This window comes from Caloenas nicobarica, chromosome 5, assembly GCF_036013445.1.
Source record: "Caloenas nicobarica isolate bCalNic1 chromosome 5, bCalNic1.hap1, whole genome shotgun sequence".
NCBI classification, from domain to species: Eukaryota; Metazoa; Chordata; class Aves; order Columbiformes; family Columbidae; genus Caloenas; species Caloenas nicobarica.
This window is the reverse complement of record NC_088249.1, coordinates 67,424,461-67,452,162: the sequence shown is the minus strand read 5'-3', so window position 1 is coordinate 67,452,162 and position 27,702 is coordinate 67,424,461. Positions and strand designations below refer to the sequence as shown.

Here is a 27,702-nt window from a genome sequence, read left to right as displayed (position 1 = left end):
GTGGGAGCCGCGGGCCCCGGTGGAGCAGGCGCTGTGGGTCGTGGGGGTGCCCGGTGCTGTGGGTGCCAGCGGAGTGGGAGCCATTGCATCCCCGTTGAACAGGATTGGTGGGTCCCAGTGGGGCAGGATCCCTGGGTCCCTGTGAGTGCTGATGGGAGCGTTGGGGAGGAGGATCCTGGTGAGCCGTGGGGCAGGGCTGTAGGTCCCAGGGGAGCGCAGGGGACCGGGGGTCCTGGGGTGCTGGGAGACACCTGGGCTGGGGGGACCCCAGGCCCAGCCAGGGGTGCGGGACAGAGGCTGCGGCACATGGGGTGACCCCCAGGTGTGCGCCGGGAACTGGGACGGGGGTACCACACCGGGACCCCCAGTTGTGTGTGGGGTGGGGGTGCCCCGTGCCCCTCCGGTGGGATTAGGTGTCTGCCCGCCACGCGGGATGCCACGGGCGCCGGGCACTAAGAGGCTTTGGCAGCCCCGCAGAGTCAATGCCACCGTGTCCTGGGATTGCGGCACTGCTGGTGTGGGCTCTGGTCCCATCCGGGCATGGTGTCACAGCCACCGTGGTGCGGACACCCCCATGGTGCTGGACCACCTGTGGCACCGCGATGCCGTGGGCAGGAGTGCCAGCACCCGGCTTGTGCCCTCTGGGCGCTGGCGGTGCCAGCCGGGGCTGGGAGCGACGGCCGCGCCATGGCAGCTGGACTGGAGCCGGCAGCGACCTTCCCCGCTCCCAGGGCCGCTGGGATCCTGGAAAATGCCTGGAAATGGTGAACCGCCTTCCCTTATATGGCTCCGCCGGGCTGGCTCTCCTCCGGCCCCGCTCGGCCCGCTGCCCGACCCGGCACCCCCAGCCTGCCCGCCCTCTCCTCTCCCGGCGTGCTGTGCCATGGCCCTGGGAAAGCACTGTGGGCTGTGCCTTGTGCCCCGTCTCCCGCGCAGGAATGTGCAGCAGGGCTGGCGATCCTGTGGTGGAAAGAAAATTCCACCTCCGTTGTGCTGGCACTGGTGGCTCAGCACAACCCCAGCCCCTGCCTCAGTTTCCCCTGGCTGGGGAGTTTTGGGAACCCACTGTGCTGGAGCCAGTCCCCCAGTGTCCTTGCCTGCAGCACCTCGGGGCTGCATCCAGCTCAGCATCCTGGGGGCGTCTCCTGTCCCCCATTCAGGGTCCATGCAGCCCCCAGCCTGGGGGGATCAGGGGGAGCAGCCCGTTCCCCCGGGTGTGACGGTCAGGGCTTATCCCCACCTGGAGGAGGTGGCAAGTGGGAGCCGGGGGCTCTGCCAGCTGCGTGCCCACTGCGGTGCACAGGGGGTAAGAGGATAAACCCCCCTCGGCGCCAACAGTGGCCGGGGGGCCAAGGCGAGTGGCCGCCGTCCCTGTGACGTGGGGCTGGCGCCGTAATCCCGGCACGCTGAGCGGATTAGGGCGGCCGGGGGCGGCCGTTGGGGACGAGCTGCGGTGGCCGCAAATCCCTGGCCATGGGGCATCACGTGGGGGACCCCCCGTGAGCACCAGGGAGCCGTCCCCCCATGGCGGCCATGGGGCAGCTGTGCCCCTACCTATCCCCCCAGTGCCACGCAAGTGTCCCCCCTTGTCCCCTCCTGGGTGGGGATGGGGGTTGGACTCTGCAGGGGGGTGATGCTCAGGGTCTGCTGGCCCCGGTGTCCCCGGCAGGACGGGCTGCCCGTGGGACTGGGTGCCCCCTTGGTACCAGAGTGCCCATGGGGTTGTGTCCCCGTTGTCTGAGGTGGCCGTGGGGCCAGAGCAAGGCTGAAAGATTTGGGGTTTGGGGGCGCTGCTCCCCAAATCATCCAGAGCCGGGGTGCCAAGAGGGTGCTGGCACCTGGGGGCCCGGGCTGTGGCACAGCCTGGGGCTGTGGGGCTGGACCTCGCTTTGGGGGCACTGTGGTGGGTTTTTGGGGGGCTCCTGGCTGGCGCGGGAAAGCGGCGGGGAGGGCGGTGGCGGGATGGCGGCCATGCGGCACGGCGGCTGCGGGGAGGAGCTGGCGGGAACCAGCCTGACCGGTTCGGTGCCAGCGCCCCCAGTGCCGGGGGGCTCGGGCGGCCGCGCCGCCGGCACGTGGCCTGGCTGAAGGTCACCGTCCCCAGGGCCACCCGCCTGCTGGGGTGAGCCGGCTCGGTGCCCTGCCACAAAATGTCCCTCTGCCAAAAAGCACGGCAGTGAGCCCTCGCCGCTCCGGCACGCTTTGCCGCTGGCAACTGGTTTTCAGGTGCCCCAACCGAGTTGGTGGCACCGAGCGGTTTCGGTGGCACAGGAGGATCCTGGTGCTGTGGGGGAGCGGCCAGCGGTCCGGAAGGGCGAGCCGTTGCTGAGCTCACCAGAAAGGTGTCCCCTGGGCGCGGTGGTGACGCACGGCCCCGGCACAGGGTGCCGGCGGGTTGGGACTCGATGTGGTGATGGCACAGGTCCCACCGGGACACCTCGTCCTCCGGGAGTGTAGCACCTGGCTCCTGGGGCACCTCACCCGGGGTAAGGGGGGAGCGAACCCCCAAATCTCAGGGCCTTGATGGGCAGGAGGCCTGGGTGGGCTGTGCCAGGATCCGGCTGGGCTCTATCCCACCTTGGCTGATCCATGGCCGGGGATTTTTGGGGTTAGGGGATGCTGGCACCGCCAGCCTGGAGGGTTCAGCCATCAGGTCAACCCCAGGGGCTGTTCTACCATGGCGGGGGTGTGACCCTCCCTTGGCACCCCCAGACCTCGGGGGGTCTCCACACCCCCTAACTGTGCCCCTCTCCCCCCCCAGACCTGCCCTGTGCCCCACCGGTGCCAGGGGATGCTGGCATGCCGGTGCCCGCCGTCCCGCAGCGCCCTGCCGTGAGCCCGGTGCTGCAGCCTGGCTGTGCCATGGAGGAGCCGGCCGGCGGGGGGGCCGAGCCCTGGGCCGAGGGGCTGCACAACACCAACAACAACGCAACCCCGGGCGGGTGGCCAGTTAACCACGGTGGGCACCCCCTGGCACCTTTCGGTGGCCCCGGGGCTGAGCCCAGTTACCTGGGGCGGGTGGTGCTGGAGATCGTGGAGTCGGAGCGCACCTACGCCCGCGACCTGCGCAGCATCGTGGAGGTGAGTGCTGGGGGGGACACCCCAGGGCGGGGCGTGGGGGGCCAGCTGGTGGCACCGGTGCCAACCGCCGCTGCCGTGCAGGGTTACCTGGGCAAGATCATCGACGCGGAGGAGCCGGTGCTGCGGCCAGAGCAGGTCAGCGCGCTTTTTGGCAACATTGAGGACATCTACGAGCTCAGCAGGTGGGTGCTCCCGGTGCCGCTGGGGGGGGCACAGCCGCTGCCACCCTGTCCCGCGGCTCCTGTCACCCCGTCCCCTCTGTCCCCCCTTAGCAATCTGCTGCAAAACCTGGAGAGTTGTGCCAGCGACCCCGTGGCTGTGGCCGTCTGCTTCGTCACCCGGGTAAGGGTGGGCACGGTGGGGGGACACTGGGGAGGCACCGGGTGACACTGGGGAGGCACAGGGCTCTCACCTCACTCCCCCTTCTTGCAGAGCCAGGAATTTGCCATCTACACCCAGTACTGCAACAACTACCCTAGGTGAGTAGGGGGGCATGGGTGGGCAGGGGGACGGGCAGGGGGACGGGCAGGGGGCTGAGCCGCACTGTGCCCACAGCTCGGTGGCAGCGCTGGCCGAGTGCATGAGGAGCAAAGCCCAGGCGCGGTTCCTGCGCGAGTGCCAGGAGCGGCTGCGGCACGCGCTGCCCCTCGGCGCCTACCTGCTCAAGCCCGTCCAGAGGATCCTCAAGTACCACCTGCTGCTCCAGGTGAGCCGGCACACGGCATGGTGGGGGCACGTGGCACGGGCACCTGGCAAGGTACTGGCACCTAGTAGGGTCTGGGTGCCTGGTGTGGCACGGGGATGTGGCAGGGTGTGAGTTCGGCCAGCTGGTGCGGCACTGGCACCTGGCACAGTCTGGGCACCTGGCGTGGCACATTTCCCTGGCGCAGGCTGGTCACCCGGCGTGGTGCGAGCTCATGGCACCATCGCCCTTCCCTGGCACATCCCGGTCCCCCAGCATGGCACACACCTGGCACTGGCCACCGCATCTCCCCTGGCATAGCCCTGACGCCGTGTCCTTTGCCGGCAGGAGATCGCCAAACACTTTGAGCACAAGTCGGGGGATGACTACGAGGTGGTGCTGGAGGCCATCGACACCATGACCTGCGTCGCCTGGTACATCAACGACATGAAGCGCAAGCATGAGCACGCCATCCGGCAGCAGGTGGGTGGCCCCAGGTGGCACCGGGTGGACGCTGTGGTGGCAATGGGTGGCCTGACGCACCCCCCCGTCCCCCGGGGACCCCGCGCAGGAGATCCAGTCGCTGCTGCTGGGCTGGAAGGGGCCGGACCTGACCAGTTACGGGGAGCTGGTGCTGGAGGGCACCTTCCGCATGCAGCGGGTGCGCCACGAGCGCGCCGTCTTCCTCTTCGACAAGACCCTCCTCATCACCAAGCGCCGTGGTGATCATTACATCTACAAGAGCCACATCCCGGTGGGTGCTGGGGATGGAGACCTGGGGGGTGCTGGGGATGGGGGACCCAGGGGATGCTGGGGATGGGGATCCGGGGGGTGCCGGGGACAAGGGGCTGACGGCCGCTGGCCTCTCCCCGCAGTGCTCTTCGCTGATGCTGATCGAGAGCACGCGGGACTCGCTCTGCTTCAGCCTGGCTCACTACAAGCACGGCAAGCAGCAGCACAGCCTGCAGGTAAGAGGATAATGGGGCTAGGGGGCACCCCAGGGACCCCTCTGCGCGACCCCACCGCCCTCCCTCTCCCCCATCCAGGCGAAGAGCGTGGAGGAGAAGCGCTTGTGGACCCACCACATCAAGCGGCTCATCCTGGAGAACCACCACGCCATCATCCCCCAGAAGGTGAGGGTGGGGGGACGGGCACCACGCTGGCACGGGGGTCACCCCCGCACAGCAAGGGGAGAGTGGCTGCACCCCAACTTCACCCTCCATCTCTCTCCACCCCAGGCCAAGGAAGCCATCCTGGAGATGGACTTGTTCTGTGAGTGCCGCCAGCACCTCGCAGTCCCCTCCCTGCCCTCGCCTGTCCCCTCCATCCCCCAGCGTCACCCCCCCGTGCCCCGCAGACCCGCCGCGCCTGCCCCGCTGCAGCCCCGAGCACCTGAAGAAGAGCTGGTCCTGCCAGCCCCTGGGCGACGCCGCCGAGCCGCGCCAGGGCCGCCGCCAGTCTGGTGAGAGCCACGTATCCCCGGTGTCCCCACCACCACTGTCCCCTCCCTGGGACAAAACCGTGGCAGGGTGGCACCAATGCCCATAGGGACGGTGAGCACCGGGTGCCAGTGCTGACGGGTGTCCCCTGTCCCCGCAGAGCCCTTCCAGCACCGGGACCGTGCTGAGACACTGCCGGACCGGCTGCACGGGCACACGGGGCGCAGGCAGTCGGGTACGGATGGCGGTGGGGACCGGGTGGGGCTGGGGATGCTGTTGGAGCTGGGGATGGGCTGGGGGACATGGGGACAATGCCACCGTCACCCGATTTGGATGCCCACATTCTCCCCACAGAGCCTGCCAAGCAGATTCTGCGGCAGCTGGGCGAGCAAGGTGAGCCGGCACGGCCGCTGGCGCCAGGGGGGCAAGTGGAGGGGCAACAGGGGCTGGAGGGCTGGCATTTTGGCTGCCGCCCCCACTAACCTCCATGTTTCTCTTTCCTGGCTTGCAGGGCTCAAGGTAAAACTGGGGCGCAGGGGGGTTGGGGTGCCCGGTGTCCCCCAGCCCTGGCACGCAGTTTGCCGGGGGGGACACGGGGCACTGAGCCCAGCGCTCCCCCTCCGAGCAGCACGCTGGCAGCGATGGGGCTCTCCTGGAAGTGGGGGAGCCCCCCCAGCACCCCAGAGCCTGGGCAGTAGCTGAGGATATGGTGGAGGAGGAAGAGGAGGAGGAGGAAGAAGAGGAGGCTTTGGGCAAGGGCTACCAGGAGGAGCAGTCTGGGGATGTGCCAGTGGAACCCCAGGAGGAGCAGGTACCCTCCTCAGCCCCCCGGGAGGGCACCCACTGCATAGTGCTACACGGGGCACCCCACATTGCTTTGGGGCACCCCACATCACTCCCAGGGAACCCCACATGAATTCTGGGGCACCCTACATCACTCCTGGGGTACCCCACATCACTTTTGAGGCACCCCTCGTTGCCGCAAGATCTTCGGCTGTGGGGGGTCCTGCTGGAAGCAGCTGGGGGTCCCCCGACAGCCCGTGACCCCCCACATTTTGCTCTCATGCAGACTGGGGGACACCTCCCGGCACCAGAGGGACCCAAGCGGCCAAGCAGCTGGGGGCCCGGGGGGACCTGTGAGAAGGCCAGTGTGGCCCCAGCGTCCCCCCTGGGGGGTCCTGAGGGACCCAGCACCCACCTGCAGGCTGGCAGCACCGGGGAGCACCCCGAGAGGCCGGGGACACCCAAAACCCCGTCCCCAACGGGGACCAGCAGGGAGAGTGAGCCAGAGCGCGCGGTGGCGGAGGATTTGCAGGGGCTGAGCAGCGAGGAGGAGGAGGAGGATGAAGACGATGGAGCCGCCGGCAGCATCCTGCCACCCTCGGTGCTGGACCAGGCCAGCGTCATCGCCGAGCGCTTTGGGGGCAGCTTGTCCCGCCGCAGCAGCCTGGCGCTGGAGGGACCGGGGGGGCGGCTGGCCAGCCGCAGCGGCAGCACCCTCAGCCTGGACGGCGTCCCCCACATCGACACCGCGGAGCCCGGGGGGTCCCGCAGCTCTGTCCCCTCACCCGAGCCCCTGGCTGGAGCCCGCCGGGAATCGCTGCTCTCCAGCCGCGACCGGCTGCTCCTCGACAAGATCAAGAGCTACTACGGTCACGCCGAGCGCGGGGACGGCGGCTTCAGTGTCCACCGCCGCGAGAGCCTCAGTTTCATCCCCAAGGGGCTGGTGCGAAGCTCCGTGTCCCGCCTGAATGGCCTCCCCCGGCCCCCGGCGAGCCCTGAGCCCCGCACCCAGCCGGCAGAGCCCGCGGCATCACCGCTGGAGCCCGCGGCGTCACCCATAGTGTCACCAGAGCAGCTGTGCCAGGAAAATGGGGTGCAGCCCCCCGAGCCGCTGCTCATCCTGGAGGAGGACGACGTGGGGACCACAGACGCGGGGACCACGGACGCGGGGACCCCCCCCCAGGTGCTGCTGACCCCCCCGCACCCCGGCACCAAAGTGTACCAGCTGGCACGGCAATACAGCCTCCGCATCAAGAGCCGCCGCGCCGGCACCCGCTGTGCCCCGCTGCAGCCGGACGAGGCGGGGGACCCGTGTCCCCGCACCCCTGCACTGGCCACGCCACGAGATGGGGGGCTGGCGGTGCCCCCCTCCCCAGCTGCTCCCCACAGCCCCTCCAGCCCCGAGCCCTTTGCCTGGCCCGACGTTCGGGAGCTTCGCGCCCGTTTTGGTGCCCCCCGGCCGCCCCCGGTGAGCCGCAGCCGCTCGGCGCCTGAGGGGCCGTGCCGAGGGGGGCGTCCGGCCGAAAAGGAACGTGGTGGTGGCCGGAGCCGCAGCGCCGAAGCTGGGGGGGGACCCAGCACCCCCAGTCCGGCACCGGCACGACACGGCAGCGATGGGGCGCTGTGGGTGGCGGCTGAGGCCCCCCTGGGTCCCGGGCAGCGGGTGCTGGTCCTGGAGCGGTTACCGGCCCCCCCCGAGCCCCCCACTTACGTCCAGATCCGCTCACCCACCACCCGGGAGAAGATCTGCTTGAAAGCGGTGGTGGAGCGCTGCAAAGCCTACCAGGCGTCCGAGGAATACCGGCGGCGCTGCCCCCAGCCCCCCGACGCCGCCGAGCCGCCCGAGCAGCCCCCTCGCCACGGCCTCGTCAGGGACCTGCGGCAGAAATTCCAGACCCTGGACGCTGCCAGCTAGGGTGGGTGAGGAGGAGGAGGAGCGTCCCGTGGACCCCCCCAGGGTGGAAGCACTCCCGGACCCCCAGTCTGCCCAGGAGAAGGGGCAGCATGTGAAGCTCCAGCCTACCTAGAAAAAGGGACAATGCATGGACCCCAAAACTTACCAGGAAAAGGGGCACCCCCAGGAGAAGGGGCATCCTGGGGACTTGCAGCCTACCTGGGAAAAGGGGCACCCCATGGACCCCAAAACTTGCTGCGAGAAGGGGCACCCTGTGGACGCCCAGCTCACCCAGGAGGAACGCCCTGTGGATCTCCAGCCTACCTGGAAGGAGGGGCACCCTGTGGACCCCCCAACTTGCCCAGGAGAAGGGGCACTCCCAGGAGAAGGAACACCCTGGCGACTTTCAGCTTACCTGGAAAAAGGGGGCACCTTCCAGACCCCCAAGTTGCTTGGGAGAAGGAGCACCCTGGGGATCCTCAGCCTGCCCAGGAAAAGGGGCACCCTGGGGCCCCTCGACTTACCTGGAAGCAGGGCTCCCCACGGCCCCCCAGCCCGCAGGTGCACCCTGCGCCCCCTTGGCGCCCAGCACTGCGCCCACCTCTCTTTCACATCTTTATTAGAAAAAAAACCCCAAACTGAACCAAAAGTTCCTCTCTGGTCGCCCGCGCTCCCCCTGGCCATGGGGTGCAGGGGGGAGTCCCCCGCCGCGGTGGGGGCACGCGGTGGTGGGTGCGGGCGAGGGGGGGTGGGACGACGCTCTTTGGTTGGTGCCCACGGAGGCTGGGGGTGCCCCCTCTGCACCCACACGCTGTGGGGGGCTTATGGCTTTGGGGAGGGCACCCACAGCAGACCCCTGGGTGGGTGCTTGGGGGGGGGGACATGCATGCGTGGGGGGCATGCACACCCGTGGCCGTGCGTGCAGAGGGGGGGTGCACCTGCATGCGGGGACACGCCTGTGCACGTGTGTGTGTGGGGGGACACGTGTGTGGGTGGGGACATGTGTGCATGGGGCTGCTGCACCCCCCCACGTGTGGGGACACCCCTGGGTGCACACCCCCCTTGCACACGCGTGTGCACACAGGGACATCCGTGTACACCCGTGTTCACCTCCACAGAGGCATGTGCCTACCCTGAAGCATGGAAAAGGATGTATATATATAAATACAAATATATATATATACACGCACATGTGCACAGGGGCATGGGTCCGGCGTACAGGGAGTGCGCACGCTCCTATATGTGCCGCTGTATGTACACACAAGTGTGCACCCACGAGTCCGTGTGCCCATACGGCACCGGCCCCTGTAGATCCAGCTGTCCCTATAGACGTGCACACACGGGTCCCTCCGCACACGTGGCTGCGGACACCACCGGTGTGACAGGTCCCCCACCTCGCGGGGGGTTACTTCTTTTTTGGGAAGAAGCTGAACCGTTTCTCCTTGTCCTTGCGGGGCAGAAGGGGCTCAGGGGGGGCCGGGGGTGGCAGCGGGAGGCTCTGCGCCTTTCCCCACCCGCTCCGGCACTCGGTTATTGCCGCGCTCAGCCCCTGCAGCCAGGCCTGCAGCTCCTCCTGCGGGGACAGGGACGGGGATGGGGACAGGGACGGGGACAGGCTAAGGGGGGGCTCCCACGGTACCCCCATCACCTTCCCGGCCACCCCGTCCCCCCTGGGTGATGGCAGCTGCCCCACAACTTCTGCAGCCACCCTGTGTGCCACTGGGCACTATGGGTCATCCTGTGTCCCCCCTGGGCATCTTTGGCCACCCCCATGCCCCCTGGGGACCACCAGTGTTCCCTGGGGACCACCAGCCACCCTCTGTCTCCCTGGACATCTTTGGTCAACCCCCATGTCCCCTCGGCATCACCAGCCACCCTGCATCCCCTTGGGCAGCACTTGTCCCCTCTGTGTCCCCCTGTGCATCTCTGGCCACCCCATGTCCCCACTGGCCACCCTGCATCCCCCTGGGCACTGTTAGTCCCCTCTGTGTCCCCTGCAAACCACCAGCCACCCTCTGTCCCCTTGGGCACCACTGGCCACCCTGTGTCCCCCTGGGCACCATCCTGGGTTCCCCTGGCCCCCTCTGTCCCCTGGGCATCTCCAGCGCTGCCCTGTCCCCCCGGGCACCACTTGTCCCCTCGGTGTCCCCCTGGGCATCTCTAGCCACCCTGTGTCCCCTGGTCACCACCAGCCATGCTCTGTCCCCCTGGGCGCCACTCTGGGTTCCCCCGGTCCCTTCTGTCCCCTGTGCACCTCCAGCCCTGCCATGTCCCCCTGGGACGTCCCTCACCTCATCCTTGCCATGGAAGAGCCACTCGCTGCCGTTGCTGAGCCTGGGGACAGAGCGCAGGTGCCGCTGAGGCGCGTGCCACCCCGTGCCACATCACCCGGTGCCGCGCCGTGACCTCACCTGAGCTTGAAGACGTGCTTCTTCTTCTTGTAGCCCAGGGCCACCTCGCACAGCGCGTCCCGCAGCCCCAGGGGCTCCTCGCCATGGCACGGCAGCCCCAGCGCCCGGCTCTTGGCATCCTTGAAGAAGGCGAGCTGGCCGCCGCGCAGGACGCAGTACCGCGTGCTCCAGGACCTGCCACCAACCGCAGCGGCCCCGTCACCCCCGTGCGTCCCCCACGCCGCCACCGCCGCCGCCGTCACCATGCCTACCGGTTGGACGCCCGTTTGGTGGCCGCCTCCAGGTCGTGCTTGCGGCCCAGGTAGCCCTCGAGCTGGACGCCGCAGGAACGGGCCGGCAGCGTGGCCGGCTCCTCCGGCTCCTCCCGCGGTGGCCGTGGTGACACCGGTTCCTCATCGCCCAACGTCTGTGCCGGCTGCCGCAAAGCAACAGCCATGTTACGCCCCGGTGTCACTGCCCAAAGCCACATCCTGGGGTCCCGTCCCTTCCCCACACGCAGATCTGTGTCCCCAGCCGGGGCTGACGGTCCCCACACTGGTGGCCCGGCGGTGGGCGTCAGCAAGGGGTGGGTCACCCGCAGCGCTCGGTGACAGTGACCCCGCGAGAGGCACCACAGGGGAGTTGGGGTGGCTGTCCCCTCCTCCTGCAGCCAGGGATGTCCCCAGCCCCATGCTGCTGTGTCTGCCGGCACCATGCGGAGCTCCTGCCGAGAGGGACAGGAGGAGGGACACTGTCCCTGGCAGCCGGGAGGTGGCCATGTCCTCGAGCAGGCAGGCAGAGAAGGATTGTGTCCCCAAGCAGGTGAAAGTGGCTGTGTCCCCAAGCAGGCAGAGAGGGACCCTGTCCCCAAGGACCCAGAAGATGCTCATGTCCCCAAGCAGGCAGAGTTGGACAAAGTCCCCAAGGAGCCAGAAGATGCCCGTGTCCCCAAGCAGGCAGAAATGTTCTTGTCCCTGATTAGGTACTCGGAGGTCCTGTCCCCAAGCAGGCAAAAGTGATCTTGTCCCCAAGGAGCCAGAAGATGCCCGTGTCCCCAGGCAGGTAGAAGAGGCAGAAGGGGTTCCTGTCCCCAAGCAGGCAGAGCAGGCAGGGGTGGCAGAGAGGGTGGCATCAAGCACAAGGTGGCAGACATATGGGGTGACAATACCCCGAGGGTGACGATGCCCCACAGGGTGATAACGTCCCACAAGGTGACGATGTCTTGCAGGATGACGATGCCCCATAGACTGATGTCTCTTGGGGTGATGATGCCTCGCAGGATGACAATCCCATAGGGAGACAATGCCCCGACGGTGACAATGCCTTGTGGGGTGACAATGTCTCATACAGTGATGATGTCTCTTGGGGTGACAATGTCCCAAGGGTGATGATGCTTTGCAGGGTGCTGATACCCCACACAGTGACGATGCCTCTTGGGGTGATGATGCTTCACAGGGTGACATCCCCATGGGGTGATGATTCCCCAAGGGCCACACGCCGCGGGGCTGATGTGGCCACCAGCCAGGAGCACGCTTGCCATGTGTCTGTGGGCAGCTCTGCCCGATGTCCCCTCCATGCTGGGACAGAGCTGTCCCTGCTCCCCAGACAGGGTGCTTGGGGAGCCCGGTGCCACGTGGCCGGGGCCACACCATGTCCCCGTGGGTGTCTCCTGGGACACACGGGTCCTTGTTGACAGCAGAGGATGGTGGCGGAGATCTACCCGCCTGGGGACAGACGCTCCAGCTCTGGCTGCCACCCCAACCCAGAGACACCGGCGCACCCATGGGTGCCAGCCCGGTGGTGGGGAGCAGGGGTGCTCGACCCACCCCAGGGACACTGCCCGGCCTTTTTTGGGGTCATTCAGCATTTATTCAACTCAAGGCAAGGAACACGGCGGGGGGGGTGCGGGAGGTGTCGGCATGCGTGGTCATGGTGATGGGGGCTGCAGGACATGCAGGGTGATGCTTTTTTTGTTTGTTTGGTTTTGGTTTTTTTGCTGCTGGGGAAGGAGAAAGCTAAACTCGAGAACTGACCGGCTCTGGTCCATCGGTGGTGAGCAGAGAGGTGTCCTGTGTGCTCGTGTCCTTCTTTTCTTCCTCCTCCTCCTCAGACCTGCGGCAGGGAGGCAGCTGGCTCAGTGTCCCCAGCAGAGTGTCACACCCCAAAATCCCTGTCCTAGCACCCGCAATCCCACCACAGATGAAAGCCCCAGCGCGGCAGGGCTCAACCTTCGTCTCTGCTGTTCCCCTTCATCCATTTACTACTCTGAAAGGGTAAATTGCTAAAAAAACCTTAATTCTTTGAGAGCAGGGATGCTGGAAATGGTGCCTGGGTGCCACAAGCTGCCACTGACCAAGATGTCACTGCAAGTGCCTGGGGACAGCACCGGTGTCCCTTACCTAGCACCAGCGTCTCTTACCCAGCACCAGCGTCTCTTACCCGGCCTCCAGCTCCCCGTCCAGGTCCAGGCGGTAGTCGGGACCCTTGGTGTGTGTTACCCTGTCCCCTGCCAGCCCCTCACGCAGCGACTGCCCGCCCAGGAGCTCCAACTGCCAGGGAAGGGGACAAAGGCGTTAGTGGCTGGCAAGGACATAGGGTGGGGAAACTGAGACAGAGGTGAGTGGGGACCAGCCGTGCCCCATCCTGAGCCTTCCTCACCGTCGTCAGCTTCCTCAGGGCAGCGATGCGCTCCTCCCAGGTGGCCGAGGACTTCTCGAAAGCCTCGTGCCGCTTGAGCAGCTTCTCCACCGCATCCACTGTCTGCCCATAGTCGGTGCTGGCCAGGTAGGGCTCCTGCGCCATCAGCCACGACTCGGCCACCGAGGCGTCCCGGGAGAACTGGCACACCTCCAGCACTGCGGGCAGGGATGGCCAGCGCTCAGGTCCCTGTCACCAGCTCTGCCACCACCCTCCCGGCCGAGCCGCAGTCCCCTCCGGCACCACTGGCACACTCACGCAGCCGCAGCCGGTCCCAGCGCTGCTCCCACGTCTCCATCATGGCTTTCCTCTTCTCCACCAGTTCCACCAGCTTCACCTTGATCTGTGAGGGAACATCGTCACGAGGTGGCCCCGGTGGCACCGCCCCTGTCCCCCAGTCCCCAGTTGCCCTCACCTCTGGCGAGTCCTGGTGCTTGCGCTGCAGCAGCTTCTTGCCCAGTTCGATGCAGGTGCTGAAGTTCTTGCTGCGGGCGTCCACCTCGGCTCGGATGCCCTGATGGTACTTCATGAGCAGCTCCACCGAGGAGACGTCCCTAGGGACAGAGAGGTGACGGTGTCAGTGGTGGCATCAGCGATAGATCCCAGCAAAGGGTTGCCTGCTGGGCACACCCGTACCTGGGTTTCTCCTGCGTCTCGATCTGCCGGACGGTGCTCTCCATCCAGGAGAGCAGGTCCCGCGCCATGCCGAAGAAGCGATGTTTGTCGGCCGTGTCCACCAGCCGGGCCCGGCGCCCGCTGCACGCCTCCAGCAGCTCCCGCAGGGCTCGGGCCACTTCCTGCTCCTGCTCCTGGATCCCGGCCGCCTTCTCCCCAGCATAGGCGGTTTGCAGCCGTGCCGCCGTCTCCCGAAACTGCTGCACCTGCCCAGAGAACGTGGAGGATGATGAGTGATGGTGGTGACAGCACCGGGCATCCCTCCGGCTCTGGAGTACCGAGCATCCCGCCGGCACCGGGGTGAAGCCTCACCTGCGTCTCCAGCAGCTGGAGGTCCCGCTCGAAGGCGCTGTGCATGCGGTGAAAAGCCTCCACCGTGCCGGCGTCTTCACCCAGGTCCTGGGGCAGCTCCTGGTGGCGGGCAGCAATGAGGGCCAGGAGCTCAGCACCATCGTAGAAATACTTGTGGAGGTCGTAGGAGGCAGCAAGGAGCTGCATGCGGGTGTCGATGAGCTCCAGGAGGTCGGCCCAGCTCTCATTCAGCCCGTCCTTCCACTCGGCCATGGTGGCTGCCTCGGCGTGCCCCGCGTCGATGAGGTCCTCGATGGCCAAATTCACCCGGTCCACGCGCTCCTGCCCCACGCTGCCCGTCTCCCGTGCAAACTCACGGAATTTCTCCCGCAGAAGCTGTGGAGGAGGAGAGGAAAGTCAAATTTTACCCCTCAAAGCCACACACCAGCACCACTGCACCCGCCCTGGCACCCTCACCGTGACGTGGTCCAGGTCCTGCCCCATCTCCTGGGAGGAGGCGACCACGTCGCGCTCGGCGATCCATTGCTCCAGGTCTTCCACCTCCCGCTTCAGCTGGAAGAGGTGGGACATGTTCTCCAGGCGCCGGCGACGCTCCTCGGCCGCCTCCTTCAGCCCCGCGTAGTGCTTGTCCACCTGGCCCTGCAGCCGGATGATCTGCTCCCTGCGCGGCCCCGGCACACAGACACCCCAGTTCTCACCCAGGAAAAGGTGTGCCCGACCCGCCCGTGGTGCCAACTGGGGTTTGTATTTTTGGGAACTGGTCTGTGTTCCCCAGGTCTCTCTGCCACCACCTCCCTGACGCAGCCGGGGCGGCCAAAGCCACCGGAGCTGCCGCTGAACCACCCACCCACCCTGGTGCTGAGGGCACAGGGCTGCCCCGAGGGACGAGGGACACATGGCAGTGACACTTACCCCTCAGGGTGACCTGCAGAGAGCATTTGCTGAGCCCTCCCCGCCAGCTCCTTGATGGTTTGGCCATAGTCCTCGATGGCCCGCTGCTGCCGCACGTGTCTCTTCAACATCATCAAACCGCTCTCCTCGTCCTGCGCCAGGGGAGGTTCAGATTGGAAATTAGGGAAAAATATTTCTTCCCCAAAGGGCTGTCGGGCACTGGAACAGGCTGCCCAGGCAGTGGTGGAGTCACCACCCCTGTAGGGGTTGCACAGACGGAGATGAGGTTCTCAGGGACATGGGGCAGTGCCAGGGCTGGGGGAACGGTTAGACTCGATCTTGAGGGGCTTTTCCAACCCAAATGGATGGCACAGCATGGGGTGTAGTGGCATGGCACGTAGTGACACAACGTGGCATGGCATGGATGGCATGTTATAGCACGGCAGGACGTGGTATGGCACGGTGCATAATGGCATGTCACATCATGGTACGGGACGATTAACAGTACAGTATGGCGCAGCCCAGGTTGACGTAGGATGTCCCAGCACAGCATGACAGGGCACAGAGCCCCCCACAAGACCCAGGGGCACCCCCCAGAGCCACCCCTCACCTTTGGCTTCTCCTCGGCTCCCATGAACAGCTCCTGCTCGCTGACCCACGCCTCGGCCTCGCTGGCATCCCGGTAATACTGCTGGGCCTCTCCAGCGTCCTGCAGGCGCCGGTGCCGGGCGGCCGCCTCCTCCCGCAGCGTCTCCCACAGCCCCCGCAGCTCCTGCACTTGCGCCTCCAGCTCTGGCCTCGGCTCAGCCCCGCTCGCCGCTGCCTCGCCACGGCTCAGCACCTCGGCCAGGCGGGGGGCATGGCCCCCCAGCTCCTTCTGCAGCGTCTGCCGGCGGGGCAGGTGTCACGGCGGGGGTCACCCATGGGGTGGGTGGCCCCAAAGGGGCTATTTAGGGTGGTGGGTGCCACCGCTGCACCCGGACTCACCTCGTTCCTCCTGGCCAGGCGCTGCATGCTTGGGAGGTCGGTGCCGTGCTCTGTTGACCGTGCCAGGGGCAGCCGCTCCTGCACCCACATCTGCAGGGGAGAGCACCCGCTGAGCACCATGCAGCACCCACGGGTGCCCCTGGATGCTGCCACGGCACGGACACTCACCGTCTCATCCTCCAGATCCCGTCCCAGCTGGTAGATGGCCTTTGCAGTCTCCAGCTCTTTCCTCCTCCTCTCCAGCGGCTCCAGCAGGTCGAGGAAGCGCTGCCGGAGCCTCTGCTCCTGCCCAGCAGTGTCCGGCACGTCCCCGGTCGGGGGATGTCCTGGCCACCCCAGCTCCTCCAGCTCCTTCAGCCGCGCTCGCACTTGCTCTTCCAGTCTCTGGCGGGGAAGAGCCACATTAGTCAGGAGACTGAACCAAGCGGGGGATCCCTAAGTCACCAGCCAGCACCATCTGGGGACACAACCAGCACCTCGGACCTCCTAGCCCCAAATAAAGAGCAGTGCACCCCTACCCAAAGGAACGGGTGAGGTGCCACCACCCACCGTTAGCCTCTTCAGCAGCAGGTTGGTGGCTGTGAGGTCCTTGGCCAGCTCGGTGGCACGCAGCTCCTCCTCGGCACGCCCCAGCCAGCTCTCCAGCTCCGCGGAGCTCTGAGCGTACAGCGCTGAGCGATGAGCCTCGAGGAGCCGCCGGCCCTTCTCCTCGGCGGCGCCGCGCAGCCCGTCCCACCGGCCCCACAGCTCCTCCAGCCGCCGCGCCACCACCTCACCGTACTGCGGCTTGCGGCCCGCCAGCTCCTTCCCCTCCTGTCGGCAACAACAAAGACATCGGTGGCCACCACGGCACGGCTCCATGCCAGCACAGGGACCTATTGACCACCCAGCAAGGCTTCCAGGCAGTGGTGTTGGTACCCACCATCTCAATCTTCTCCAGCCAGCCCTGGTTGGGTTCCAGCTCGGCAATGAAAGCCTGGTGCTTCTGCCACTTGCCGTGGAGGCCACGACCTTCGCCATAGGAGGTGTCCTGTGCCGTCAGCATCTTCTCCTCCACCCAAGCGTCGAGCTGTGGGCAAGGGGTGTCAGGGCTTGGCTCGGGGGGACACCCTCTGTGCCACCAGCCATGCCGCATTCCTACCTCCCGGCAGCTCTGCAGGAAGGTCTGCAGCTCATGGTTGTCCTGCAGCAAACCCGCCGCCTCCTCTGCCTTGGCTGTGACATCCCTGTGCCTGGTGAGGTGACCAGAGATGGGCAGCATCAGCTCTGCTGCCTGCGCGCTGCCTGCACGCTGCCCACCAGCACATCACCAGACTCACCGCTCCTGGAGAGCCTGGCACTTCTCGGTGATCTTCTCGGAGAAGATGTTCCCCTCGGCCACCAGCTTGGTGCCGCTGGCCACCACCTCGGGGACCTTCTCGGCGCTGCTCTCCAGGCTGGTGTGGAATTCCTGGAAGCGGCGCAGGGCGGCTGCCGAGCCCTCCAGCGATGCCGGCAGCTCCAAGTGTGCCAGCGTGTACTCCTGCGGGGTCACATTGAGAGATCAGCACCTCGTTGGGTCACCCGAGACCCAGGGACCTCGCTTTGGGCACCCACCTGGTTGGCGAGGAGGATCTCCGCCTGCTTGGCGTCGCGGAGGAACTCCTGGAAGCTGCGGCACTGGGCGAGGAAACCGTGCCGGGCGTCCGCCATCCTGGCCAGGGCGGCCCAGCCGGCCTCCACGCCGCGCAGCCGCTGCCGCAGCCCCTCGTACTGCGGGTCCTGCTGCTCCCCCAACACCCGCTCCCCCGTCTCCACCAAGGCGGTGAAGGCGGCCGCATGCTCCTCCGCGTCCCGCCGGGCGGCCTCGTGCCGCCGCAGCATCTCCTCCGCCTCAGCCAAAGACGCCGGCACCTCGTCGGCGAGCGCCACGGCTTTCTGAGCACCGAAGAGCCACGCTTGGAAGTCATCCAGGTCCTGGAGGAAGCGCCGGAGCTGCCCGGCTTCCCCCAGCGATGCCGCCCGCTCGCCCAGGGCTCCCTGCAGCTCTTCCCAGGCAGCGGCCGCCGCCGCCAGCCGCTCGGTCACCTCCCCGGCCACCTCGGGCCGTTCCTGCGCCAGGAGCTCAGCCTGGGAGCGCATGGTGGCCAGGCGGTCCTCGGCAACCGCCAGCTCACGCTCGATGCCGTAGAGCTTGCGTTGGGTGGCCAGGACACCGGCCAGGTCCCGGCCCAGCTCGGCGGTGGCCTCGACCGCCCGGGTTTTGCTCTGCAGCCATTGCCGGGTCTCCTCGCTCTCCAGGCGGTAGTTGAGCAGACGCAGAGCCGAGCCCACCGCCCAGCGACGCTCGGCTGCCAGCTCCCTGAACCGGTCCCACCTGCGGGGCAGAGATGGGTGACACGGCCAGCGGGGACCCAGGCATCACCCATCACCCTGGTGTCACCCAGCACCGTACCTCTGGTTGAGCTGCTCCTGGCACTGCCGGACCTGGGGGCTGCGGGGGTGCCCGCTGGCCAGCAGCCCCTCGGCTGCCTGGTTGACGGCAGCGATCTGGGTGGCCACGGTGGCCATCTCCTGCTCCAGCCCGTCCAGCCTGCGGGGACAGCTGAGCTGAGAAGGGGCGGCAACTCACGACACGGATGGCAGCACCGCCACCGCCAGAGCCCCACCTGTGCTGCGCCACGTCCAGGTCCTCCAGTGCCTGCGGGACCTCCCGCTGCCCCAGCCACGTCTCCTTGGCCCCCATCCAGAGGTGACAAGCGTCGCTCTCCCCAAAAACAGTGTAGAGGTCAAGGGCATCGTGCAGCTGGCGGCCCCGCCGCTCGGCCATGGCGGCCGCCTCGGCGTGCAGCTCCCGCAGGGCCGCCAGCCGGCTCTGCGCCTCGGGGCCGGCCCGCAGCTCCGCTGGGAAGCCCTCGGCTTGCCGGGCCAGCGCGTCCAGCTGCACCTGAGCCGCCGCCAGCTCCTCCAGCAGCTCCTGGTGCTGCCGCAGCAGGACGCGGGTGCGGGACTCGTCCTGCCCCAGCTCCTCGGCACCCGCCCGCCGGCGAGCGTCCCGCAGCCCCTCCGCCAGCTCCTCTGCCTCCGCCTGGAACTGGAAGAAGCCTTGGGCCTGGCTTAAGCCGCGCCGGCGGAACGCCGCCAGCTCCTCCAGCTGCGCCCACAGCGCCCGCACCGCGGCCCCCCGCTCCCGCAGCCCCCTGGCCGCCGGGCCCCCCACCGCCGCCAGCCCCTCGCCCGCCGCCAGCGCCCGCTCCAGCCGCCCGCCCCGGCTCCGCAGCTCGGCCTCGAAGGCGGCGTGGCGGCGCTGGAGCTGCAGCACGCCTGGCAGGTCCTTCCCGAAGTCCAGGGCGGAGTAAAGCTGCTCCTGCTCCTTGATCCAAGCCTCCGCCTCGTCCAGCTCCCACAGGCAGGTCCAGAGGGAGCGGGACTGCTCCAGCACGGCTCTTCTCCGGGCTGCCAGCGCCTGCAGCTCCCGCCGGCACAGCTCCAGGTGGCTCACGCGGTCACGGATGATTTTGGGGTCGCAGGGACGGTAGCCTGGCCAGGGAGCAGGGTGGGCACCCATCAGCAGGGTGGTCATAGAATCACTTCAGTTGGAAGAGATCCTCAGGATCACTGAGTCCAATCACGACCTGACCTAACTCTAGCACTAACCCATGTCCCTAAGAACCTGGTCTAAACGCCTTTTAAACACCTCCAGGGACGGTGACTCCACCACTGCACTGGGCAGCCTGTTTCAATGCCTGACAACCTTTTCTGGGAAGAATTTTTTCCTAATATCCAATCTAAACCTCCCCTGGCACAACTCGAGGCCGTTTCCTCTTGTCCTATCACTTGCTACTTGGGAGAAGAGACCAACATCCCCACTTGCTCCAGCCTCCTTTCAGGTAGTTGTAGACAGCGATAAGGTCTCCTCTCAGCCTCCTTTTGGTCACCCATCAGGAGGGTGTCCCGACCACCCCCCGGTACACCTACCCTCGGCATCAGCAAAGCGGAGGGCGGCGGCGCTGATGGCTCGTGTCTTCTCTGCCTGCAAGGCCATGTCGCGCTCCAGCAGCCGGTGGGTCTGCAGCAGCTCCTCTGCCTCCAGAAGGTGCTTCCCAGACTCGGGTGACTCCAGCTGCACCTGTGGGACAGCCCCGGCCGTCACCCACTGCCACCCAAAAGCCACCACCAGCACCCTATCTGCCTCCCACCACCGCCCCGCCTGGTGGGACCAAGGCAACCCCACCCATGGTGGCACCCAACGCTCACCTTGACCTCGTCCATCCAGTCGATGCAGTGGAGCATCTCCTGGAAGAGGTGCTGCAGGACGAGGTTCATCTCCAGGCGCTGGCGCCGGGCGGCCAGAAGCTCCAGGAGCTGCTCCCAGAGCCGCAGGATGTTCTCCTTGCGCCTGGTGATGCGTTGGATGTCGTGGTAACCCTCCACCTCCAGCTCCCTGGCCACTGCCTCGATGGCTTGCACCCGCTCCTTGTAGGCGGCCGTGTCCGTCTCGATGGCCTCGTGCTTCTTCTTGGCCGCCTCCACCGCCGGCATGTCCTGGCCAAAGTTGTCCTGCAACCAGCACAATGCTTGTGGTGAGGCTCTGGTGGAGCATCCCGGTCCCCGGGGCGGGTGTCCCCAGCCTGACCTGGGCCACCAAGCGCTGGTTCTCGCTCAGCCAGGCCTCCCGCATGGCGGCCTTGCGGTCAAAGCGCCGTGCCAGCTGCTCCAGCTTCTCCTGCCGGATCAGCTCGTTACGCAGTGCCAACTCCCGCTCGTGCTCCGCTTTCTCCAGCTGCTCCCAGGCCTGGAGGAAAGGTGGCACCAGACAGGGGTGACATCTGTGTACCTTCTACCCACCCGCATCTTGTTCTGCTGGTGAACCCCAACGTGGCCCATGGGCTGGGGAGTGTGGCTGGAGGAACCCAACCTGCCCTGAGATGGACCTGACCTGCTCCAGGATGGACTTAAACTGCCTTCAGAGATGGACACAACCTGCCCTAGGACCCCTCCCAGGACAGACCAAACATGTCCCAGGAGACAGACCCAACCTGCCCTCAGGAGATGGACCCAACTTGTTCTAGAAGAGACCCAAACTGTTCTGAGATGGATGGACCCAAACCGCCCCAGGACCCATCCCAGGATGGACCTGAACTGCTCCCAGGAAATGGACCCAACCTGCCCCCAGGAGACGGACCCGAGTTGTTCTAGAACAGACCAAATCTGCTCCAAGATGGACTAAACTACCCCAGGATGGACCTGAACTGCCTCAGGATGGATCCAACATGTCCCCAGGAGATGGACCAAACTTGTTCTAGAACAAACCAAATTTGCTCTTAGATGGACCTAAACTGCCCCAGGAGAGGGACCTGAGCTGCCCCAGGACAATCTGGGGAGGAAAACCCCTGGGGATACCAGGAGAAGAGCTGCCCCCAGGTCACTGGGTGCCACAGGTGCAGCCACATGTCCCCACAACGCACGACGGTGCTGCCATGATGGGCCCCGTACCCGGTTGATGTCGGAGACCAGACGTCCCTCATGCGGGGTGTAGACGCGCTGGTTGTTGGCTCGCATCCGTGACTGGATGGTGAAGAGCAGCACCTCCAGGTTCCCCTTCTCCTGAAACCTGCCCCAAAGAGAGACACCTCAGCCCTGGGGGGGCACCCATGGGTGCTCACCACCACCACACGGGTACAGGGACACTTACTTGGGTGGCTTCTCCACAGTGCGGTAGGTGCTGAAGGCCTGGAGCTGGTGCTGCACCCCGGCCAGCGAGTTGGCGAAGCTGCGGCTGTTGAGGGAGATGATGGTCTGCTCGATCCAGGTGAGCAGCTCGGACGCCAAACCCCCATAGCCCTCGATCATCCTCTCCGTCTCCTTGGCGTGTTCAATGACCTGCAGCGGGGCCAGCGGTGAGCACCGTGTGCCGGCACCTCGGTAGGACCCTCCAGACACCCCAATGCCGCCGCTTACCTTGCCCAGGCGCCTGCCCTCCACCTCCAGCACCTTCATCTTGGAGAAGTAGTGGTAGAAAGCCACCACGTAGGTGATGATGGACTTCTCGTCGGGGTTCTCCGTGAACACATCTGCCCGGCGCAAGCGAGAGGGGTCAGTCCTGACCTGGCCTCTGTGTCACCCCGCCGGCATCGGGCCACCGCGGCCTCATGAGGTCCCCCCTTGCTCCCACCCAGACCCACTTCCACAGGGTGGAAATCTCCTGGTCCCTCCACAGCTCCTGGACGTGTCCCAGGATGCAAAGGGGAAACTGAGGCAGGAGGGTGGGCAGCGGCAGCCTCACCTTCAGGGTCGAGGAGCGGGGTGATGCCCAAGTGCCGCTCGGCCACGCTGAACGCGTGCTCCAGGTTGTGGCGGGCGTTGGATTTGGTCAGGTTTTGGAAGTCAACCAGCTCGGGCCTGGGGACACAGGGTGTGGGATGGTGGTGGCACACCTGTGGGACATCCCCCGGTGCCACCACCACCCCGGTGCCCACTGCAGTGCCACCTACCTGTGCCTGTGGATGAGGGCGTTGAAAGCCAGCCCGTCCTTCCAGCTCGAGGTGAAGTTGGTGACGTTCACGTGGGGGTACCTGTGATGGGGACAGAGTGTCACCGTCATGCTCTGGGGACCCTGGGGACCTGGTGGGGTGCGGGTCCCACCACCTACCCCGCTGTCTTCATCTGGCACCAGAGCAGCAGCGCATCTCTGGCAGAGCGCGTCTCCCGGCCCTCCTGCGTCTCCACGATGATGTCCTGGATCTGGGGACACAAGGACATCGCGGGGTCAAGGGAGGACGCCCACAGAGGAGGGAATGAGCCATGGGGCGCTGAGCTGAGGGGTGGCCCCCACCCACCTGGAAGCGGAGGATGATGGTCCAGATGAGGCCGAGGACGAGGCGGTGGTTGCCGTCCACGATGTCGTGGGACCCCATGTTCTCCAGATGCACCCGCTGCTCCTTCAGGAACTGCAGCGCCTTGTCCACGTTCTCCAGGCAGTGGATTCGCATCCGGCCCTTGGTGGGCTTGGGCTGGAGCACAGCAGCGCTCAGCACCCTCCTCTCCACGCTGGGCACCCCCACCCCTGCCCGGGGACATCCCTGCTACCACCCAGCCCTGCTGGAGCCTCAGTCAATGCCAAGGTCAACCGCTGTGGTTGAGCACCAGAGCTGGTGGGACATGCTGTGGTGTGGTGGGACACAGTATGGTGTAGTGGGACATGGCAATGGCATGACACGGTAGGGCATGGCGTGGTGGGACACGGTGGGACACAACATGGCATGATGGGACACGGTGGGACATGGCATGATGTGGGACCCCGTGTCCCCAGTTGGATGGAAGTCCTACCAGAAGCTCTCCTGACAGCACCTCCAGCAGCTTGATGAGCACGCGGCCATCCCGGAGGTCCATGTAGAGGTCCGAGATGCGGCAGGTGACACGAGCCAAGTGCGAGTTCACCCACTTGGTGAAGGTTTTCTTCTGCACGGCCTCTCGCTCATCTGCAACGAGAGCGGGCACAGTGACACCGGGCAGTGGGGACAACCCAGGAAGACCAAGGGGACCCAAGACCCATCCCCGACCTGCCAGAGCTTTGATGCGGGAGCGCTCAAAGAGCCGCGCCGAGCTGTTGTCGTTGTCCAGCTCATCGTCGGAAGCGTCCCAGCGCACGTTGATGCGGCTGTACTGCTGCTGCAGCTCCAGCTGCTCGTAGTCGTTGGCCGAGGTCATGGTCCCGGCGTCCCCGGGCCGGGTGGCCGTCGGCTACCGGCGAGAGGCCCCTGGGGAAGAGCGGTGGGACCGTGGGCACTGGCATCGCCGTTGCGGTGGCTTCGCCGGGGATTTGCGGCTCAGAGCTGCCGGTTAAGCGGCTCAGAGGGATTTAGCGTCACCCAGGTGTTGGGGGGCACCTGGGTGCTGCACGCAGTGGGGGTCACTCCGCCACGGAGCCCCGTGCCACGCTGAGTGTCCCCACCCAGGTCCTGGCTGCCCACCCTGCACCCCCAGCCATGTCCCCAGGGGTGTCCCCCCCCGCCCTGGGTGTCCCCCCAACATTTGGGTGCCCCGGGGGCCACGGGTGCAGCTCACACCCACCCCGACGCCTGCGCCGTGGAGGGGCTTCGGCAGCACCCGTGGCAGAAAGCGGGTGACAGCTGCCGGTGGGGGGGGGCCACCCACCCCCGGGGACATTTGAGACACAGATAGGACATGGCCGGTATCTAAAAATGCCTGCGAGCAGCTGGCAGAGGCCGGGCTGGGCGGGAGGAGGCTGCGGGGGCCCCCCGAGGGGTGCGAGGAGCCGGGCTGGGGCTCCCCAAAACCAGCACCCCTGCCGGGAACCCCACCGGCACCCCCAAGCTGCCAGGAGCTGTGGGGAACCCCAGGCACCCCCAAACCCCACATGTCCCCAGAAGTTGTGACAGCCCACAGCCACCCAGTCCCCAGGGTCCCCCCAGCAGCTGGCGGAGCTTTATCAGGGCTGGCAGGGCTGGGGTGCGCCCTGGTGCTGCACCCTAATCGCGGCCGCGCAGGCAGGGCCGTGGCAGGGGAGGCGCTTGCATGCAGGAGCGTGCCAGAGCGTGCAAGGACACGAAGGAGTGTGCAAAAGGATACACACGCAAGCAAGGATGTGTAGGAGCGTGCCAGAGCACGCAAGAGCATGCATGTGTGTGTGAGCAAGGATGTGCAGGAGCGTGCAGAGGGGTGCACGTGTGAGCAAGGATGTCTGGGAGCGTGCTGGAGCACACACATGCGAGCAAGGAGCACGCAAGAGCGTGCCAGAGAGTGCAAAAGCATGCATGCATGAGCAAGGACATGCAGGAGTGTGTCAGAGCATGCACACGCAAGCAAGGACATGCAGGAGTGTGTCAGAGCATGCAAGAGTGTGCATGCATGAGCAAGGACATGCAGGAGCGCATAATAGCATGCACATGCGAGCAAGGACATGGAAGAGCATGCAGAAGGATGCACATGCAATCAAGGACATGTAGGAGCATGCCAGAGCATGCAAGAGCATGCATGCATGAGCAAGGACATGCAGGAGTGTGCCAGACCATGCACATGCGAGCAAGAACATGCAGGAGTGTGCAGAGCACGTAAAAGCACACACATGCAAACGAGGACATGCAGGAGCATGCATGTGCAAGCAAGGACATGCAAATCCATGCAAGTGCATGAAGAAGACAGATGAGAGCGTGCGAGACCATGCAAGTGTGAGCAGGAGCGTACAAGAGAGGGGCCACAGCCCTCCATGCTCCGGCTCTGTGCTGCTGCCAGTCAGCGCAGCCAGCACCGGGCTCCCCGTCCCGTCCCCCAGCAAACCCCCCTGGGGAAGCCCAGTTTGGGGACCACCCCAACAGCACAGGAGCTGCAGCCGGTTTGCCCAGGCGACCTTGGCCCTGTCTGAGCCTCCTCCACAGAACCACAACAGCAGGGCCATGGCCGCGAGCATCTGAGGAGGAGATGGAGCTGAAGGGCCCAAGGGAGCCGCTAACGTGCATTTTGAGCACGGGCACTCGCCGACCCTTTAAATCTCCCTCTGCCACACCAGCGCTTTCCAAACAGCCCCGTCTGGCAGAGCCACGCTGCCACCAGCACCCGCCACCCGGGGGTTGTCATTGCGCCCGCTCGGCAGCAGGAACGCCAGGAGAGCCCGGGTGCCAGCCCCACTGCGAGCATCCTGTGGCCAGGGCAGCATCGCCTTCCCCGGCCGGCAGCTCGGCGCCGTGAATCAGCACTTCCCGGCAACGGGCTGGCACCGTGCCGCTGCCGAGGTCCCCCCGCCGGGCCTGAGGGACGTCCCCTCTGCACCCCGAGGGCAGCCGGGGCGGTGGTTTGGCACCCGTGGCACCCTCAAGCCGCTTCCCCGGCTCAGCCCTCGCCACCACAGCACGCTGCCAAAACACCGACATGAGACCTCATTGGGGTCCCCAAAAACACCCCCAAGTAGCTGCCCCATCACCTCCTCGAGAAAACTGGTGGGTCCCTGGGGCACCTGCTGCCCAGCATTGCCCCAGCTCCTTCGTTTTGCCGATTAACACTCTTATTTTGCATCCCTACCAAACCAGCGGTCGGCCACACTCGTGGTGCAGCCTCAGTGCTGTTGGGAAGGGGCAGGAGCTGGGGGGCATCCCCGCAGCCCCCCAACAGCCACCTGCCTCCCAGGCGCACAGCCAGGGCCGGGAGCAGATGGTCCCGCTCGGCACGGCCACTCGGCACAGCATGGCACGGCATGGCACAGCTCCTCTGGCGGGCGACGTCCGGCTCTGGCCAGGACTCCCTGGCCACGCTCGCACCCAGCGGGCAAAGGTTTGGGTTTCCCCAGGGCCGGAGTCAGTGTGGATGCCAGCCATGCCAGGACTGTCCCATGTCACCTAACCCAGTGGTGACACACACGTGCTGACACTCCACAGACATTTTTTGGCTATAAATAGGCCTTCCCTGCGCATGGCGAGGGCTGAGCCCCCACTCCCTTCTTAGGAGCTGCCTCCCTTGCACCTCTTCGCCTATCCCAAAATCACCAGCTGGGGCCCTAAAACAACTCAATAGCTGCGAAATACTCTTTGGGGGTCACACCGGCACCCATGGGGGTTGCAGGGGTCTCCTTTGCTTGCCACCCCCTCAAAGGCTCCTCATTGGCTTAATCCAGCGGAGCAAAGGGCGCTACAATGCCCTGACTTCTGGAACTGGAGATTTGCAAAAGCAAAAGCTGCCCTGAAACAGGAGCTGGGAAATCAGCCCTGGGTGGCCACCGCTTTATTGGGGTGCAGGCAGGAGTTCCCCTGTCCCAACATCCACCCGTGAGCATCCTCCTGCCACCGCACCAGGACGAGGGGGCCAAGGGCACAGCAGCCAGAAAACTCTTCCCAGTAACTCCAGTTGCTAAAAACTGGTGGTTGAAGTGGGTTGGGTGATGTGCCCCACCGAGACCCACATCACCTCCGGAGCCGGCTCACCCACCGTGTCCCACTGGCACATGTTTGGCGGTGCCAGGAGTGCCCAGGACCAGTGCAGACACCACGCTCAGGGTTGACCCCCCCCAGGGAAAGTGTCCCCAGGGCGTCCCCAGAAAGTCACCGCCACTCGCCCGCCCGGTCTGTCCCGGCAGCCGTGCGTCCCCCACGGGGACGGCAGCCCCGGGGGACACGGGATGACATCGCCCCTCCCGCCGCGCGGGGAAACGGGGGTGCCGAGCCCCCCCGGAGCCGTTCCAAACTTTGCCCCGTGCCCGCAGCCCCCCGGGACCGTGCCCGGTGCCGCACCCCAAACCCGGTGTCCCCGGGGCGAGCAGCGCGTCCCGGCGCCCCCCGCTTCCCCCCGGGGCGCGGCGCCTCCCGGTGCCCTCCGGTCCCCTCCCCATCCCCAGAGGCGGCGCATCCCGCTCCCCGCCGGCGGCGCCCGGGGCGGCCGCGGTTCTCACCTGCACGGGGCGGCGGGCGGACGAGCGGCGGCGGGCCCGGGGCCGGAGCCGGGACCGGAGCGGGGCGGGGGGAGCGGAGCCGCCCTACACCGCGATATAAATAACATTATCTGGGCGCGCAGGGACATTCCTGCCCGGGGCCAGCGGCGCTGCCCGGCCCAGATAGCCCCGCTCCCCCCGGGAGGGCCGGGCGGAGGCGGGCGGGGACGGGCCGCCCGCCCCGCAATGCAGCACAGCGGCCCCCCCCGGCCGCCGCCGCCACCGGCACCTGCGGGGCGCGGAGCGGCGCAGCGCCCCGCCGCCACGGGGGGGCTCCCCGACTGGCCCCCAGCCGGCTCCCGGTAACGCCGGCTGGCCCCCCAGCAGCCCCCGGTAACCCCGGCCAGCCCCCACATTGCCCAGGATGCACCTCAGCTGGCCCTGGGGATCCTCCAACTAGTCCCATGCACCCCCCAACCAGGCTCGCGTGTCCCCCCCTAGCCCTGGGTATCCCC

The 27,702-nt window shown here is 66.6% G+C and overlaps 2 protein-coding genes across 2 annotated transcripts; one reads left to right on the top strand and one right to left on the bottom strand.

Annotated features, from left to right (window-relative positions):
* The first annotated feature begins 2,333 nt into the window (after nt 1–2,333).
* PLEKHG3 (pleckstrin homology and RhoGEF domain containing G3) lies at nt 2,334–8,518 on the top strand. Its single transcript, XM_065635445.1, has 16 exons — nt 2,334–3,081; nt 3,163–3,263; nt 3,354–3,423; nt 3,514–3,560; nt 3,637–3,787; nt 4,112–4,246; nt 4,335–4,517; nt 4,639–4,731; nt 4,810–4,896; nt 5,002–5,035; nt 5,121–5,225; nt 5,363–5,437; nt 5,557–5,586; nt 5,623–5,630; nt 5,828–6,013; nt 6,272–8,518. Exons 1-16 carry the CDS (start codon nt 2,800–2,802, stop codon nt 7,898–7,900), a joined length of 3,216 nt encoding a protein of 1,071 aa, XP_065491517.1. The 5' UTR covers nt 2,334–2,799; the 3' UTR covers nt 7,901–8,518.
* SPTB (spectrin beta, erythrocytic) lies at nt 8,482–27,297 on the bottom strand. The gene is made up of 36 exons (XM_065635443.1): nt 27,209–27,297; nt 23,373–23,570; nt 23,140–23,291; nt 22,650–22,823; nt 22,463–22,554; nt 22,305–22,385; nt 22,097–22,212; nt 21,772–21,884; nt 21,506–21,693; nt 21,307–21,424; nt 20,447–20,605; nt 20,068–20,370; nt 19,789–19,939; nt 18,480–19,350; nt 18,266–18,403; nt 17,428–18,187; nt 17,151–17,353; nt 16,973–17,063; nt 16,754–16,900; nt 16,381–16,644; nt 16,000–16,215; nt 15,832–15,921; nt 15,455–15,730; nt 14,866–14,996; nt 14,410–14,614; nt 13,954–14,328; nt 13,603–13,847; nt 13,382–13,520; nt 13,225–13,309; nt 12,928–13,124; nt 12,709–12,818; nt 12,303–12,381; nt 10,542–10,705; nt 10,291–10,464; nt 10,171–10,213; nt 8,482–9,452 (listed from the first exon to the last, which is right to left on the bottom strand). Exons 2-36 carry the CDS (start codon nt 23,518–23,520, stop codon nt 9,285–9,287), a joined length of 6,966 nt encoding a protein of 2,321 aa, XP_065491515.1. The 5' UTR covers nt 23,521–23,570; nt 27,209–27,297; the 3' UTR covers nt 8,482–9,284.
* Nucleotides 27,298–27,702: the final 405 nt, after the last annotated feature.